General features: G+C 44.0%; 1 protein-coding gene across 3 annotated transcripts in view; it reads left to right on the top strand.

Moving 5' to 3' along the window:
* NEMP2 (nuclear envelope integral membrane protein 2) overlaps window positions 1–14,055 on the top strand; it is a 29,450-nt gene extending 15,395 nt beyond the window's left edge. For 2 of the 3 annotated variants that reach the window (XM_044978420.1, XM_044978421.1), the window contains exons 5-9: window positions 161–254; window positions 1,298–1,412; window positions 3,059–3,284; window positions 5,737–5,913; window positions 10,112–13,997. In XM_044978420.1, coding sequence (XP_044834355.1) covers window positions 161–254; window positions 1,298–1,412; window positions 3,059–3,284; window positions 5,737–5,913; window positions 10,112–10,346 — 847 coding nt within the window. In that variant the 3' untranslated portion in view covers window positions 10,347–13,997. Of the gene's footprint in view, window positions 1–160; window positions 255–1,297; window positions 1,413–3,058; window positions 3,285–5,736; window positions 5,914–10,111 lie in introns of all 3 variants that reach the window. The other variant, XM_044978422.1, reaches the window with a different exon arrangement.
* Window positions 14,056–15,030: the final 975 nt, after the last annotated feature.

Raw genomic sequence — 15,030 nt, 5'->3', positions numbered from 1 at the left:
TTCTGGCTGCCTCGTTCTGCCTCCGCAGTGCAAAGCAGATGAAGCCAGAGCTGACAATCTGTGTGATTAAGTGCAGCATTACACTTTTTGGTACTTCCAAACCAGTTGAAACTCAGTAAAAGGTTTTTACAGTGTCCCCCACCTTGCTGTTCCCTAACAGGAGTGCTATGTTCTATTACTCTGCTGGAGTGGCATTGGGTGTTCTTGCTACGCTAGTCTTTCTCCTGTTGACACTTAAAAGATTTATTCCAAAGGTAGGTGTACCATGTGGAAAACAAAATAGCAAATAGCAAGTCTGGAGCCAGATTCTGATCTCTCATTGGTTTTATGACAGAGTAACTCCATTGACATTGATGGGGGTTTACTTCAGTGTAAAACCAATGTACCTAAGGGTAGGTCCATACTTACCACGCTGGTCGACGCGGTGAGTTCGACTTCTCGGAGTACAAACTATCGCGTCTAATCAAGACGCAATAGTTCGAACTCCCCACGCGCTCCGGTCGACTCCGGAACTCCACCACCGCGAACGGCGGTGGCGGAGTCGACCTTGGAGCCGCGGAGTTCGATCCCGCCACGTCTGGACGGGTAAGTCAGTCGAACTAAGGTAGTTCGACTTCAGCTACGCTATTCGCGTAGCTGAAGTCACATACCTTATTTCGAATCCCCCCCCCCCCCCCGTAGTGTAGACCAGACCTAAGATTAGAATCAGGCCCTAGATAGACTGCCCTCCAAAGTCTGAAATCAACAGTTACGTTTGCTGATGTACAATGACGAGCATTTATTCTGAAACCATAATTACAGGGGTGTGATTTTAGTCTCTCAGCTCAATTTGCTTATGTCGTGAGTCAACAAATCAGTCAAAATGAAACCATAAGTTTTGTGGCAGTTGTAACCTTGACTTTATTTTTCATATCCAGTAGCAAAATTGTCTCACGAAGGCAGGGCTGAATCTTATGCCACCCTCCCTCCAAATGCCTTGGTCTCTATAAAACATGTCAGAGTTAAGTATTAATTATTATTATTGTAATACCGAGACATGATACAGCTTCAAGAAGTTTGGACAAAAATCCCATGCAGTGGCTCCTCTTCACCTCACTTATCTTGAGACTTCAGAGCATGATATAGCAGGGTTAACAAGTGAATCAGCTCATAAGCTCTTCAGTACAGATAGAGCGTATGTGTGTGAAATCCCTAGCCCACTGTGTCCCAATCCTGATTGGGACCTGTGGATGCTACCATCATATAAATAATAAACCACAAGCTAGCTGGTTCACTAACTATTTTCTTTTACTCCCAGCACAGCACCTTTGGGATTTTAATGAGTGGCTGCTGGATGTCCTCTCTCTACTTTATTTACTGTTTGCAAGGGGAAATGAAGTGGCTGTGGTCTGAATATAGAAACTACTTACTGGGTAAGAGAATGAGCAGAAATGTACAGCGGACAGGTTTTTGTTAAGAGGTCAGAACGAACAGTTTGTAAGAATTGCGTCTGATTAATATTTTTCTCTCATGAATGTGAGGTGTGGGAGGATTGTGAAGGCTCCTAATTCATTCAAACGAGCATTTATTCTCATTAGATCCTTAAATAGGGAGTTTGATGTTGGTTTGTAGAGGCATGAAGAAGAGGGAACGTTTTGCCCATCTTATGTTTCCAATCATTTCCATTTCACACCCACTATGGAAGCAAAGAGGGAGGTGGTTGTGGGAGAAGACAGCTACAATCTCCTCTCTGTCTGGAGTTTGGAGTGGGGGTTGTGCTGCCTGGAAAGGGGGAGTTGCCAAGGGGGCTGGGGAACCTATTGCTTCAGCACATTTCCTCAGCATCTTCCTTGGTCAAAACAACTGTGCAGCCTCTATTATCAGCTAAAGCCATCCTCCCTGGAGTTACACCCATCAGACAGTGGTAATGGTGGAAACAGTGCTATGTTCCCTGAGCACAGCACACATCTCTGGCACTGGGAGATGCAGCTAGGGTGCCCTTATTCTTAAAGCATTTCCTAATATAGAAGTCATAAGGAATTCTCATGCCCCCTGCTGGCCTGGGGGAGAGAGAGATTGGGATACAAGCTTGTAACTTGGTTCTCCCCACTTGCTCTAGCAGTACAGAGCACTGCTCTTAGGCCACTATGCCAGCCCCTTATGCTCTGTGCCTGTTAATATTCACTAACTGCTTTCAACTCAGTTGAATACGATATCGTTTTCAATTTTTTTTTATGTTCACTCACCTTTGCTTTGGTGGCACCCCTGAAGCACACAGAGAAAAGTACAGTGAGAAAAATTGTTCTTGCAGAATTGCCAGCTTGGCTGAAACAAAAAAGTACAGTGTTGAATAAGCATGGACTCCTTTGGATGCATATCCAAACTGAAGCTCCAGACCTTTCAAGCATTCACTCTTCACCAATTAGGAGGGGAAGCATGGGTTGACCATGTGCTTTTAGCATAAGTGAAATTAATTTGATACACATACTGTATTTGCAAGCCTATTAGCTTCATTTACAACATTTTATTTGAAAATAAATACTGACTTATTGTTAGTATGGAGCCTAATCCATGCATATGTTTACACAAGTATTGAGGTATAATTAGGACCTTTCAACAATGCAGTTGCACACCATTCCGGCAATTACACATACAGGTGAATTAAACTGATCATTTTAATGACCATTAAATTCTGACATGTAATTGTATTGCTAATGATGTTTTAGAATGCCGCCTACTGCCTTGGATAAGCATTGTAAGTTATGATTTAAATCTAAATAAACAAACACACAGGATATTTTGGCACATAGATAGCCAGTTATGCCTTTAACTTGCCATCTGCACATGCAGTTTGTGTATGCAGTCATCATAATTACATACTTAAGTCCAGTGTGCCACTGCATGCATTTTTTTGCATATGTATTTTAAATATCAGGCCCTTCATGTTCCCAAAGTACATAGTAGACAGCATGAGGAGTAACAGTGAGATTTGCTTTGTGGCAGTTTTAAGCTGTCAGTCTACCATTAAAGTTAATCCTTTGTATCATTCTATATATGGCATTTTTTTCTGCTTTCACAGGGTATTTTCTGACTGTTGGATTTATCAGCTTTGTGGTTTGTTACAAACATGGACCACTTACCAGTGAGCGAAGCATAACCCTCTTGACGTGGACATTACAATTAATAGCCTTTGTCTTGATTTATTTTGGTGTCACCATCCCACAGGTTGCATATGCAGTAATAGCTATCATCCTCTGTTCAAAAGGCCTGTGCTATCCCCTTGGCATGGTCTCTTTTGTGGGCAGGTTGGTATCCATTTTCTGAACATATAAGTCACTGTATTATAAGGTAATATTAAAAGGTTAATAATAAAACCCACATAAAATGACAATTATCTGTCAGTTACTAATCCTAGTACATATTCTTACCTAATGAATACTTACATTAGAGACAAGGCTCGAAACCCCAATGCATAAAAATTTAATAATTCTCAATGCAGGAGTTTTAAGCATGGATCTTGCTGTATAGAGAACTGTAACTGTAACCTTCATAAATACACATTGAACAGCTTTTCTGCAGCATCTGGTAACTGATGGCTTTTCATTCGATTGATTGGTTAGACTGCTGTGACAACATCATGTTTTAATAGGTCTGACAGGACTTTGATTTTTAACAAGAATTACCTGCAGAATCCTATGGGACAAAACACTTACCACAAGATGACATGAGATATTGACATTAAGATACTCTGATAAAACTGTAGGTTAATTGGTCATCACTGTCAAGGGTAGAGTTCAGGGGTGAACTCCTACCCCTATTTAAGTCAATGGGAGTTTGCTAGTGACTTCAATAGACCCAGGTTTTCACCCCCGACATCCTTATTTACTCTTACCAGGCCCCAACACTACACTGAGCTCAATAGTGGCAGAAACCTGGACCTGCATGGAACCCACTCTATAGAAGTGGGGCTGTGTGCTGGAGCTGGGGTCCACCCATATGGAGCTGCTTCCAGGATGGAGACCGTAGTTTGGAACACTTTTAAATCGTGTTTTTGGCTTTCCTGTATATGCTGTGTAGCCACATGGGAACAAGCTTCTGTTTGCTATTGTCCTGTGAATTTAAAATATGTTTTATCATGTCAACAGTAACACACAAATGATGATTCTAAAGGCAGTCCCAACCTGTTACACTGAACTAAGGAGCCTACGGGAAGTCAAAGGCTGAAGCTGTTTTTACAACAAACTACAGCAACTTTAAAAATTATTACTTATATTTTCTATGCTTTACCACCACTTGGTTTTTAAAAACCATTTTAATATTTCTTTGCTTTCCCCTAGAAGCTTGGATAAGTGGTGGGTTTTGAGGGTTTTCGCACAACTTGTCATTTGACAAACACGGATTTTTCTACCCCAGCTGAAAAGAACAACCTGCTTTAAACAGCATCATGTAAGAACATTTATCTGAAAGTGGTGCTCAGCTCCCTCTGAAGTCAATGGGAAAAGCACCAATTTAAGCCAGTGCTGAATGTAGCCAGAATATACCTTACCAAAAGTACATACTCTGATATATCAAAGTGTCTTTGTTTCTGTGCTGACCCCTGGCATGATTTCAGTTTTTGTTTTGGCTGCTCCTGCAGAGCCAAGAGAGTGGTAGCACATACAATATAATACGAAAAATCTCTTTCAGAAAGGAAGTTTTTGATGGGTTTTACAAACAGTACATTTTACATTTATTTGTTTGTTACTTAATTCTCCAGAACAAACCTTGACAGTTTGATAAAAATGATCACAGAGGAAGCAAACTGCATAATTCAGTTTAGTAGGCATCTGTACATACTGCTGATAATCTGATCTCCTAGTAAGCTCTAGAACCTGGTCCCATTGAGCCCACTGGGAGCTTTGTCACTGACTTCAGTGGCATCAGGATTTGACCCTTACCACACAAACAATGACAAACAAGAGCCTCAATCCATTTTCCATTGTCTCGAGGGGAGAGGGAGTAAATCAAACACAGCTGGCTAGTGCAGGTGCATTTATATAGAGTTTAAACTCTGTTTATGGGCATCCAGCCCTAGCTCGTCTTAACTCCAAAGTTACCACAACAACAAAAATTGAAAGCAGTCAATAGAAGGGAACAGAACACAGCACACTAAGTGATATCTAAATATATTATAAATTACTATGCAGAATCATAACAGCTACATCTGATTATAAATATTTTTGTCTCATACTACTCAGCGGTGTAATTTTAAGGCACAAGTAAACAATATGAACAATTTGCAAAAGATTTTAAGAGCACTGTTCATCTGCAAAGTTCCAAGTGCACACGGGCCTGATTTTCAGCCCCATCGTCCCTGTGTGCCTATTTTGCATGTGCAAATCCCTGTTGCACCTGCAAATGGCTAGATAAGCATCCATTTATTAGTTTCCATCAGGGTTCTCTGTGTATATAAAGGACCTTTTGAAAGTCAGTGGGACTTTGCATTGACTTCAGTGACTTTGGATCCGACCCAAATGAGGCAGGCAAATATACATGGACCTTGGGAATGAAAATCAGGCTCATTATGTTGGACTTTTAAAGTAGCTATTTGCCTCTCCCTCATGCAAAGGCAAGATGATCTTATGCTGTTCCCTTAATAGTAGATACCAGAAAGAAAGAAAAGGTCATAGCGATGTGGGGAGCAATGTATTTGTAACATATGTGAATTCCATGTGCGATAGATTTGGAAATATGAATTGTGTTTCTTTTTGTTTTCAGAAAAATCAAGAATTTTTTTAAATCAAAAAACCTAGTCTTTCAGCTTCTTACTGAAGAGGAATACAGGGAGCAGGGGGAAACAGAGACTGTGAAAGCCTTGGAGGAGCTACGCTCATTCTGCAGGAGTCCAGATTTCTCATCCTGGTTAGCTGTGTCCAAACTGCAGTCTCCTAAAAAGTAAGAAAGACTCTCATCTCTTAAAATTGAATGTATTTTATAGGCACTGTTACATAGAAGAGCCAAATACTCCTTAAAGCAGCATAATTTATAGGCCTGATCCTGCCAACACTCAATCGAACATGTAACTTTGTTCACGTGAATAGTCCTGTTGGTGTCCCAGGGCACAGATCTTGCAACTTAAAGGGCTAAGGTGGCTTGAAGGGACCTCTGTGCCCTTCTGGTCCTGGGCTGCTCTGGGGCTGCAGGGTCCTATCAGCTAATTTAGACAGACCTGGGAGCCTCTCTAAGTTATGGCAGCCCAGAATCTCTGCAGTGATGCCTGCAGCCCTGTCCCCAATAGGATCCTCCCATTCCTGCTCCTGGTATGCCTCCTACATTGGGGCTTGCAAAGGGGTCCTCAGAAAGCAACCAGATGGCTGTCCCCACAGTGCCTGCTTTGGTGGGAATCATCCCCTGGCTGGGTATGGAGCTGTTAGGATCCTTTTACACTGCTTCCTAGTCTTGTACATGGTGTAAAGGGGGAGGGTAGGAGTGAGGATCTCACCCCAAATGCTGGCAGGATCTGGCCCTATAATCATAAGGTTCTGCATTACCAAACATAAACCCATTGGAGTGACAGCCAATGCATCTTTTTCCATAGGCTGAGCACTGGTCTACATGACACAGGTCAACATAAGGCAGCTTATGTCGACCTAACTATGTCAGTGTACACACTACATAGAATCATAGAATATCAGGAGGTCATCTAGTCCAACCCCCTGCTCAAAGCAGGACCTAATCCCCAACTAAATCATCCCAGCTAGGGCTTTGTCAAGCCTGAACTTAAAAACCTCTAAGGAAGGAGATTCCACCAGCTCCCTAGGTAACCCATTCCAGTGCTTCACCACCCTCCTAGTGAAAAAGTTTTTCCTAATATCCAACCTAAACCTCCCCCACTGCAACTTGAGACCATTACTCCTTGTTCCGTCATCAAGTACCACTGAGAACAGTCTAGATCCATCCACTTTGGAACCCCTTTTAAGGTAGCTGAAAGCAGCTATCAAATCCCCCCTCATTCTTCTCTTCTGCAGAATAAATAATCCCAGTTCCCTCAGCCTCTCCTCATAAATCATGTGCTCCAGCCCCCTAATCATTTTTGTTGCCCTCTGCTGGACTCTTTCCAATTTTTCCACATCCTTCTTGTAGTGTGGGGCCCAAAACTGGACACAGTACTCCAGATGAAGCCTCACCAATGCCAAATAGAGGGGAATGATCATGTCCCTCGATCTGCTGGCAATGCCCCTACTTATACAGCCCAAAATGCCGTTAGCCTTCTTGGCAACAAGGGCACACTGTCAACTCATATCCAGCTTCTCTTCCATTGTAACCCCTAGGTCCTTTTCTGCAGAACTGCTGTCTAGCCACTCAGTCCCTAGTTTGTAGCAGTGCACGGGATTCTTCCATCCGAAGTGCAGGACTCTGCACTTGTCCTTGTTAAACCTCATCAGATTTCTTTTGGCCCAATCCTCTGATTTGTCTAGGTCCCTCTGTATCCTATCCCTATCCTCCAGCGTATCTACCACTCCTCCCAGTTTAGTGTCATCTGCAAACTTGCTGAGGGTGCAGTCCACGCCATCCTCCAGATCATTAATGAAGATATTGAACAAAACCAGCCCCAGGACCAACCATTGGGGCACTCCGCTTGATACCAGCTGCCAACTAGACATGGAGCCATTGATCACTACCCGTTGAGCCTGACGATCTAGCCAGCTTTCTATCCACCTTATAGCCTTGCGCCCGCCGATGTAAGTGCCTACTACACCAACATAACACCTCCACCTTCATGAGAGGAATAGGAGGGCTTATGTCAGTGTAGTTAGGGCGACGCAGTGTCCATGTAGGCACTGTGTTACTTGCATTGGCTGTTGGCTGTCATTCTCCAGGCTCCCTGTTCAGAGCTGAGCTGCACTTGGGCTCCTGGCTGGGAGCCTGGCTGCTCTGAGGCTCCCAGCTCTGTGCTGGGAGCCTATGAGGCTGCCAGCATGGAGGCGGGAGCGGGGGGGGGGGGGCGGTGAGCAGGGAACAGAGAGTGGGGAGGGGAGGAGGGAGCTGGCAGGGAGCCAGGAGTCTGTGGGGCAGCTGGGCTCCTGGAGGGGAGAACCAATGGGTTCTGAGAGACCAGGCTCTTAGCTCCCCACACTGCCCCTCTTCGGTCAGTAGAAGCACTCCACGAACTGAAGGACGGTTGTGTGGACATGAACCACCACAGTAATTACTGCAGTGGCTATAAAGGGGGCAGAGTGGGAGTGAGGATCTAATATAGCATTTATTGTAGACATGCCCTGAAATAGGACTAAGAGTGCTGTGGAAATAGCATGCTCTGCCCCTGGGAATCTGAGTGGATGGAGAGACTGTCTGGAACAGTTCAACAGAGACACTGCTAGCAAATTAGAAGAATGATGGTGGGCTATAAAGGAGAGGCCATATAAAATGGGGGCTGGCAGCCAGAGGAGTTAGGGACATAAGACTCATCAGAATTCTAACATGCTTATCCAAAAACCAAAATTAGAACCGTAAAATATTAGCAGCAGGGCTCTAGGTATTACGCAGCCATAGAACTCACCCTTGCCCCTGAATTGTGCTTCAGAAATTAAAGCGCCATCAGCTTGGAATTTAATCTGTTATCAAAACTGAGTTCAAAGGAGTTTCGGGAATGGGAACTGCACCTGCACTTGGCTTCCCATGACACTTTCTATAGTCAGGTTTTTGTAGTTTTCAAAAATGTCTGTCTCGCTTATTACCATGGAAAAATTCATACCAAGCAGAGGGAAAACTAACTGGTTATGTGCAACATGCTGCCAAATGCACAAAGTAAACAAAGTGAGAAGAGATATTTTTTCTCCAATCACTTTTAGTTATTCTCAGGAATTATTTGGAACAATAGTATGTAAAAAAGAGTCTGGCAGAAGTCTGATTCTTAAGTTGACCGTGACTCTAAACTTTTATTAAAGAATAATTATATTTCTTCCCCTTATGGTAACAAAGAAAACCTACCAAATGAAACCAAAGCAATGATGTCTGCCCAAGACTGAAGTACATTTGTAAGAAAAATGAACAGCCCTCTTCAACTCAGTGAAGTTTTAGCTCAGAAATATTATGACAATGATATGAATATTAACAACTATTTAACTGGTGATCACTGTAACAGAGCTCTTTTCGCTAATGTGCTTTTCTTACAACCCCTCACCAAAAGTTCAGGCATCAAAAGTCCCCCACTTTCCAAAAAACTCCAGCATCCGCTCTGACTTCTGCAGTACAGCTGTCCTTTATCAAAGTAAGATTGGCAGCATTTCAAAATGCATGGGCCAGTGTCAAATAAACGGAATATAAGCTCTCAAATAGTACACAGAATGTTACTGTACTATTTGTTTCCATGTTTTATTCAATGAATCCTCCATTTTGGAGTTTACCTGGAGCTGCTGCAGAAATTCCAGCCTGTCACACCAGAGCGCCATAGAGAGCAGGGATCCTGCTGCAGAGTCTAGGCCCAGTTGCTGCAGAGTCTACAGGGACTGGCTGTATGCGATGCTGTAGTGCAGGAACTCATGGGTGTTGAGCTCTTGCACTGGTTTCTGTCAGGAATAGAGTATCAGCACTTCTTGAATTCAAATAAAGGACTATGTAAGTTACAGGGGTTCTCTCTCAAGTTCTCCGCAGACATTAATGAATCCTCATAACATTCTTGGGAAAAAGTATTAGCAGCCCCACTTTACTAATTGAGAAACTGAAACTGAGAGAAGGCAAGTGACCTACATAGGTCTACACCGCGAGCAGTAAGAGCTGGAAAAACAGGTCAGATGTGCCTGGCTCGGTCACTATGTCCTACTCGGTCTCTGAGGAACCAAAGTTACTTAATTAAAGCATGAAGCAAAGACTGAAAATATTTGAAAGGATGATGACGAAGGAAAACAGCTAACTGAGGTGACAAAGTTCAGTCCTGAATGCTGCCCTTTACGATTTTACCCTCTTGTGTGTGTGAATTCTTAGCTCAGGTTTAAACTCCAGCATGCCATGGGGGCACGATTCCTGTTTTGAATGCTGTCTAGACACATACCCAAAACATGCAGGTCTCTGCTCCAAGTCAGCTTTAATTGGCAGCATTCTGTGTATTTGGTTTTCTTCCTGTCTGATCCTTTCCCCTTTTTAAATCTGGCAGATTTGCAAACTTTATTTTGGGATCTCCCCACGTGTCACCTGCAGAAGTGAACGCATATGATGAGCTATATGGCATTGGAGGCTCCTTCTTGGAACAGCAGCTCTTTAGCATAGAGCCAGAGCCGAACCGACTAGCTAATTCCATTCAGGAGGATGATTATGAAGATGATGATGAAATGCAGGAACAAAACGAAAGTGAAAATGTTTCACACTCCAACAGTATTGGATTATTCTGAACCATTGGAAAATCCCCTGTAAGGGAAGAAAATGAAATCAAGTTGGAAAGGAAGGCTACCTAGGCTAAATGCGTGCTGTCTCAGAGAGCCCTACTTCTGACTTGGCTGTACAGGGCAACCAAGATTCTTTGAAGGATTTATTCCCGCTTCACTGTTCAAAACAGTAGTAAGTTGCTTGGTTTCTTAAGTGAATGTTACCTCCCCTATTTATTTGCAGGGCGGGTACGAGGCAGCTGCAGTGCAAACTTGCCCCACCACTGTGCCTCAACTCCCTTGAAGAGACTGTTCTCTCTCCATGCCCTCAGTGCTGGAAGTGCCAGATGAAGAAGTCATTTATGATGCACTTTTACTAAGTGCTCTATCTGCTAATAAATTCTTTGAACTCCTTTCCTAAGGTATCTTGCTTACCGCTCTGATCTCTCCACTGGGTTCATCTCACCTTCCACGAGTTTTAAGTTCCTCACCCCTCTCCTTGAGAGCCCTGCACAACTGTGCTCCTCTGCTTTCCCTTAGCCTTTCTACTCTAGCCAAGCCACACACCTAGTCCCCACCATCTTTGTTTCCTCTCCCACCCATCTCTGCCCTCTTCATTGTGGCCTCCTGTGCCAAGGGCCCTTCACCTGATCCAGTTCTCCATCTCCTCCTCTGGGAAATGTGTTTTCCCCAGTGTATTCTTATTCTTCCTTTCAGCCTCAATCTTCCTCCACAACTAACAAAACCCCAAAACAAAAAAACAAAACCCCACCATTCCAGGCCCACAAGTGTGCTCAGTAAAGGCCACGTAGCCTGGGACTCTATTAGCTGCTCCAAGGAGTCTCCGTCAGTGTGGGTACCTGGGGTAAGGATGGCCAGGGAGAAGCTGAACCACCCATAAGTGGCCCTGGTGTCCTGGGAATCCACCAGCTTTGGCAGTGGATCCTGCTGCTCGTTTCATGATTGGGAAGAAACCTTGTCCCCAGGACCACAAGCAGGGAGGAAGTGCTGGATGGATCCTCCTGGAGATCCCCTGACCGTGTGACCTTCTCCAGGGTTTACCTCAGGAGGTGAGGATCTTACCCTGGCAAGAAAATAATTAGTCAACTGCCAACATCCATACGAGAATAGGAGATTCCTTCTGTGGGTATCTATCCTCCCCTTACCCCTGTACAAATGGAATCTCCCTCTCTGTTGTCCTTCAGACTGTGTCCCTTACCCCTCACTTTTCATACACACTCTGCGTCCCATTAACTCCACTAAGTATCTCCTCGTAGGAGAGCGGAGGCCATCATTTCTCCCCCCAACTGCCACTCCAAATCCTCCAGGAACTGTCCCATTCCAACATTCACCTCTTTCTAAAAGGTGTCGCTCTGCAGAACAGGCTGCGCTGTGTTTGAAGCCAGGCTGGCTCAGTGGGCACACTCAAAAGGATAGTTCCCCTTTGCTGGTGAACATGCTTGGAGATGTCTCAGTTGCTGGTCTTTGGGGGAGGGGCGGGCGGGGGTGGACCCAAATACCATAAAACAGTGCTAAAAAGAAACAGCTTACCATATACATGGGTGTCTCCTTACACTGAGAAGTCATCAGAGCTTACCTTTATATTAGCACTTCCCAGAGAGAATTATAGGGAGATGTCAGGAGGCTCTAGAGTTTAAATTAAAATTTTAAAATGAGAATTTTTCTGTTTTTCAGTAAAGAGAAGCCTAACACTTAAACACCATTAGACCATCTTGCTCATTCAGGAAGACAAGCTCATTCTATAGCCATACAGAGGTGTGAGAGAAGATGAGCCCTACTTATTAAACTTATAAACCAAACTGGGACCACGCTTATGTTAGCAGCAAGAGGGCTCTACTGAACAAGTCTCTAATTGTCACCAATAAAATACAGGGGGCGGGCTGCTAGATTCACGGCCACATCTCTCCATCCCAGTCCTGGCATCATATTGGGCTTGCTTTGGTGCTTTCTACTACTAGCAAGATAAACGCAACACATTAGTAGATACATTCACCAAACAGTGGTCAGAACCACAGGAGAGGTGGATAAAGTCCAAGATCTTTGGCTGCCTTGCAGAGGGGTGGATCTCTCCTCTAGCACAATGGCCTTACATGGCTGGAGGAGGTTTATGTTACACCTGCATAGTTGAAGCTAAGTACTTGAAATGTATTGTTATAAATATCTGGCCCGTCAAGGAAAGGCAACGTAGTATGACACATTTCAGGCTCTCTGCACCATACTGAAGTAAAGGATTTTCAGCCACAGTGCTCAGGGAGCTGAAGGTTCACAATCATGATTTTTTGTTTTTAAAGGGACATATCTTGTCCCAATTTAAACCCAGGCAACCCCCTTGAGCTTTATGAAACAAAGCAGCTAATAGATTGGTGATGATGCCCCTCCACGAGTATATTATCTTTGCTAAGAAATGTACTACCCCTTTAAGGGACAGGCTAGAACCTACAGCTAGGACAGCCTGAGGTGTAATCAAGGAGACCCTGCTCCACCCTAGGGCTGGGCTATATAAACAGAAAAGAAACTGAGCAAGAGAGAGGGAAGTAGAAACTGTGCAGGTGATAGCAGGTGTTTGTTGTTTTCTCTCAGGCTGGTCAGTGTCCTGGAGCCTAACTAGAGGCTTTGTTTATGGATTTAAATTTGGGAGTTGAAACAGGTTCTGAGGTGAGGCCCTTATGGGTGGGTTTTAATTTAATTACTCCTGTCCTGAAGCCTTGATAAAAGAGAACTTTTCTTTGTTAGTGTGTGTAAGCTCCCCTCTGGGTGTTAAAGCAAACCTATTGCCCCCCCAGTCAGGGGAAATTAAGGGGGGGGCACTGCTGCAGTACCACACTGAGCCACAAGATGATGTACAGGGACTGCCTGCACCTCCACAATGATATGGTCACATATCTCGCTATTAACATTAATATGTTCACTGAGGGGAAAAAACATAATTCAATACAGTTGAATTTTTCCTGCACTTTATCTGTTTTCTGGATATTTTTATAAGATGATCAAGTAGGGTGGCTGCTTCAAACACCTCGCCCCGCACCCCCAGGAGAGAAGAGCAACAGCAGCCTGAGATACACATGAATGTTTTAATGACTAGCTCAAAAAGAACATTAAAACAAACCTTTAAAGCCTCCAAATATCGCTAAGATCATGAACTCTGAGGATTTATGAATGTTTATCTATGTACTTATACATACATGTACTTATACTAACCCCCGCCCCCCCCCCCCCCCATCAGTTTCTGAGCACTTTACAAAACACTGAAATTTATCCTCATGGCACTCCTGTGAGATAGGTCGGTACTATCCCCATTTTAGAGGAGCACTGCGACAGAGTTGAAAGTGACATCCCAAGATCACATACTAAGTCTTTGTGAGAGCAGAACCCAGATCTCCTAAGCCCCAGGCCTGTGCCTTTACCACTAGAGCATCCTTCCTCCCTTAACAAAGGCTTGTATACTATTTTATCCTCTGCTTCATTTATTTTTTTCAACAATTTCAGGTTTTGGAAATATATGAATTTCATGTACAGTGCACTCGACATACTACACCTCTACCCTGATATAACACAAATTCGGATATAACGCGGTAAAGCAATGCTCCAGGGGGATGGGGCTGTGTACTCCGGCGGATCAAAGCAAGTACGATATAAAGCGGTTTCACCTATCACGCGGTAAGATTTTTTGGCTCCCGAGGACAGCGTTAGATCAGGGTAGAGGTGTATGCTGAGTCAAGCTTTTTAATTAAAATATTTTTCAGCTAGCAGCGTTTGCTTGGTTCATTTTAACCACCTTATGAAAACAGTACACGTCAGAAAGAGCAGTCAGACAGGTGGGTGCACCTGTCCTTCGGGGGGAGGTTGAGGTCCTTTGGTCTTGTACCTCACAACACAGCTAAAGGGTGCAGTTCCCCTGCACTCCCCTGCTGCTTCAAAGAGGTGTTTCTCTATTTCCCTCCAACCCCCAGAGAAGTGTTTGCATAGAGTGAAATCTTCCCAGCCCTCTCCATGCCCACAGAAGAGCCAAACCTCAGCAGAACCACAGTGTGGTGATAGTAAGATATGTACGGTTGAAGAGGAGGAACGTAAGAATGGCCTTACTGGGTCAGACCAATGGTCCATCTAGATTAGTACTGACTTCTGACAGCAGCCAATGCGAGGTGCTTCAGAGGGAATGAACAGAACAGGCGATCATCAAGTGATCCGTCCCCCATCGCCCGTTCCCAGCTTCTGGTTGGGGTTTGTAGGAGGTTTCCCCTTAATGAGTATGGAAAAATCTAGATTCCCAAGGTCTCCCCCTTCTGCTGCTCCCACGTGCCCCACAAATTAAGCAGTCAAAAGAAAAAAGCAAATTAAATTTGTTCTGTCAAGATAAACTTCACTGTGCCAACAAACATTGCTACTGGATACACTGGTGCAAATATATTCATTTAGTTAGGAATTCGCAGTTAAGAGGTCTAGAACCAGACTTTGAAGATAGCCCCAATAAACCCATTTAAGCAGCCAAGATACAAATATTCAGAAAGTTATGAAAATGTGGTTACAAGTGGCAGCTCAGACTACTTTCTACTTTATCTCTTGGCCTGCAATAAGAAGAACTTGCATAACTCAAACCACACTCATCCATCTATGCCGGGCTGTTTGGGATGCACTGACCCCTTACAGATCATCCCACTACTAGCTTTCCATTACCATGAGCCTTGGGTGA

Source organism: Mauremys mutica, chromosome 10, assembly GCF_020497125.1.
Source record: "Mauremys mutica isolate MM-2020 ecotype Southern chromosome 10, ASM2049712v1, whole genome shotgun sequence".
Classification (NCBI taxonomy): domain Eukaryota; kingdom Metazoa; phylum Chordata; order Testudines; family Geoemydidae; genus Mauremys; species Mauremys mutica.
Note: the sequence above shows the minus strand (reverse complement) of the source record. Positions and strands in the feature narration are given on the sequence as shown.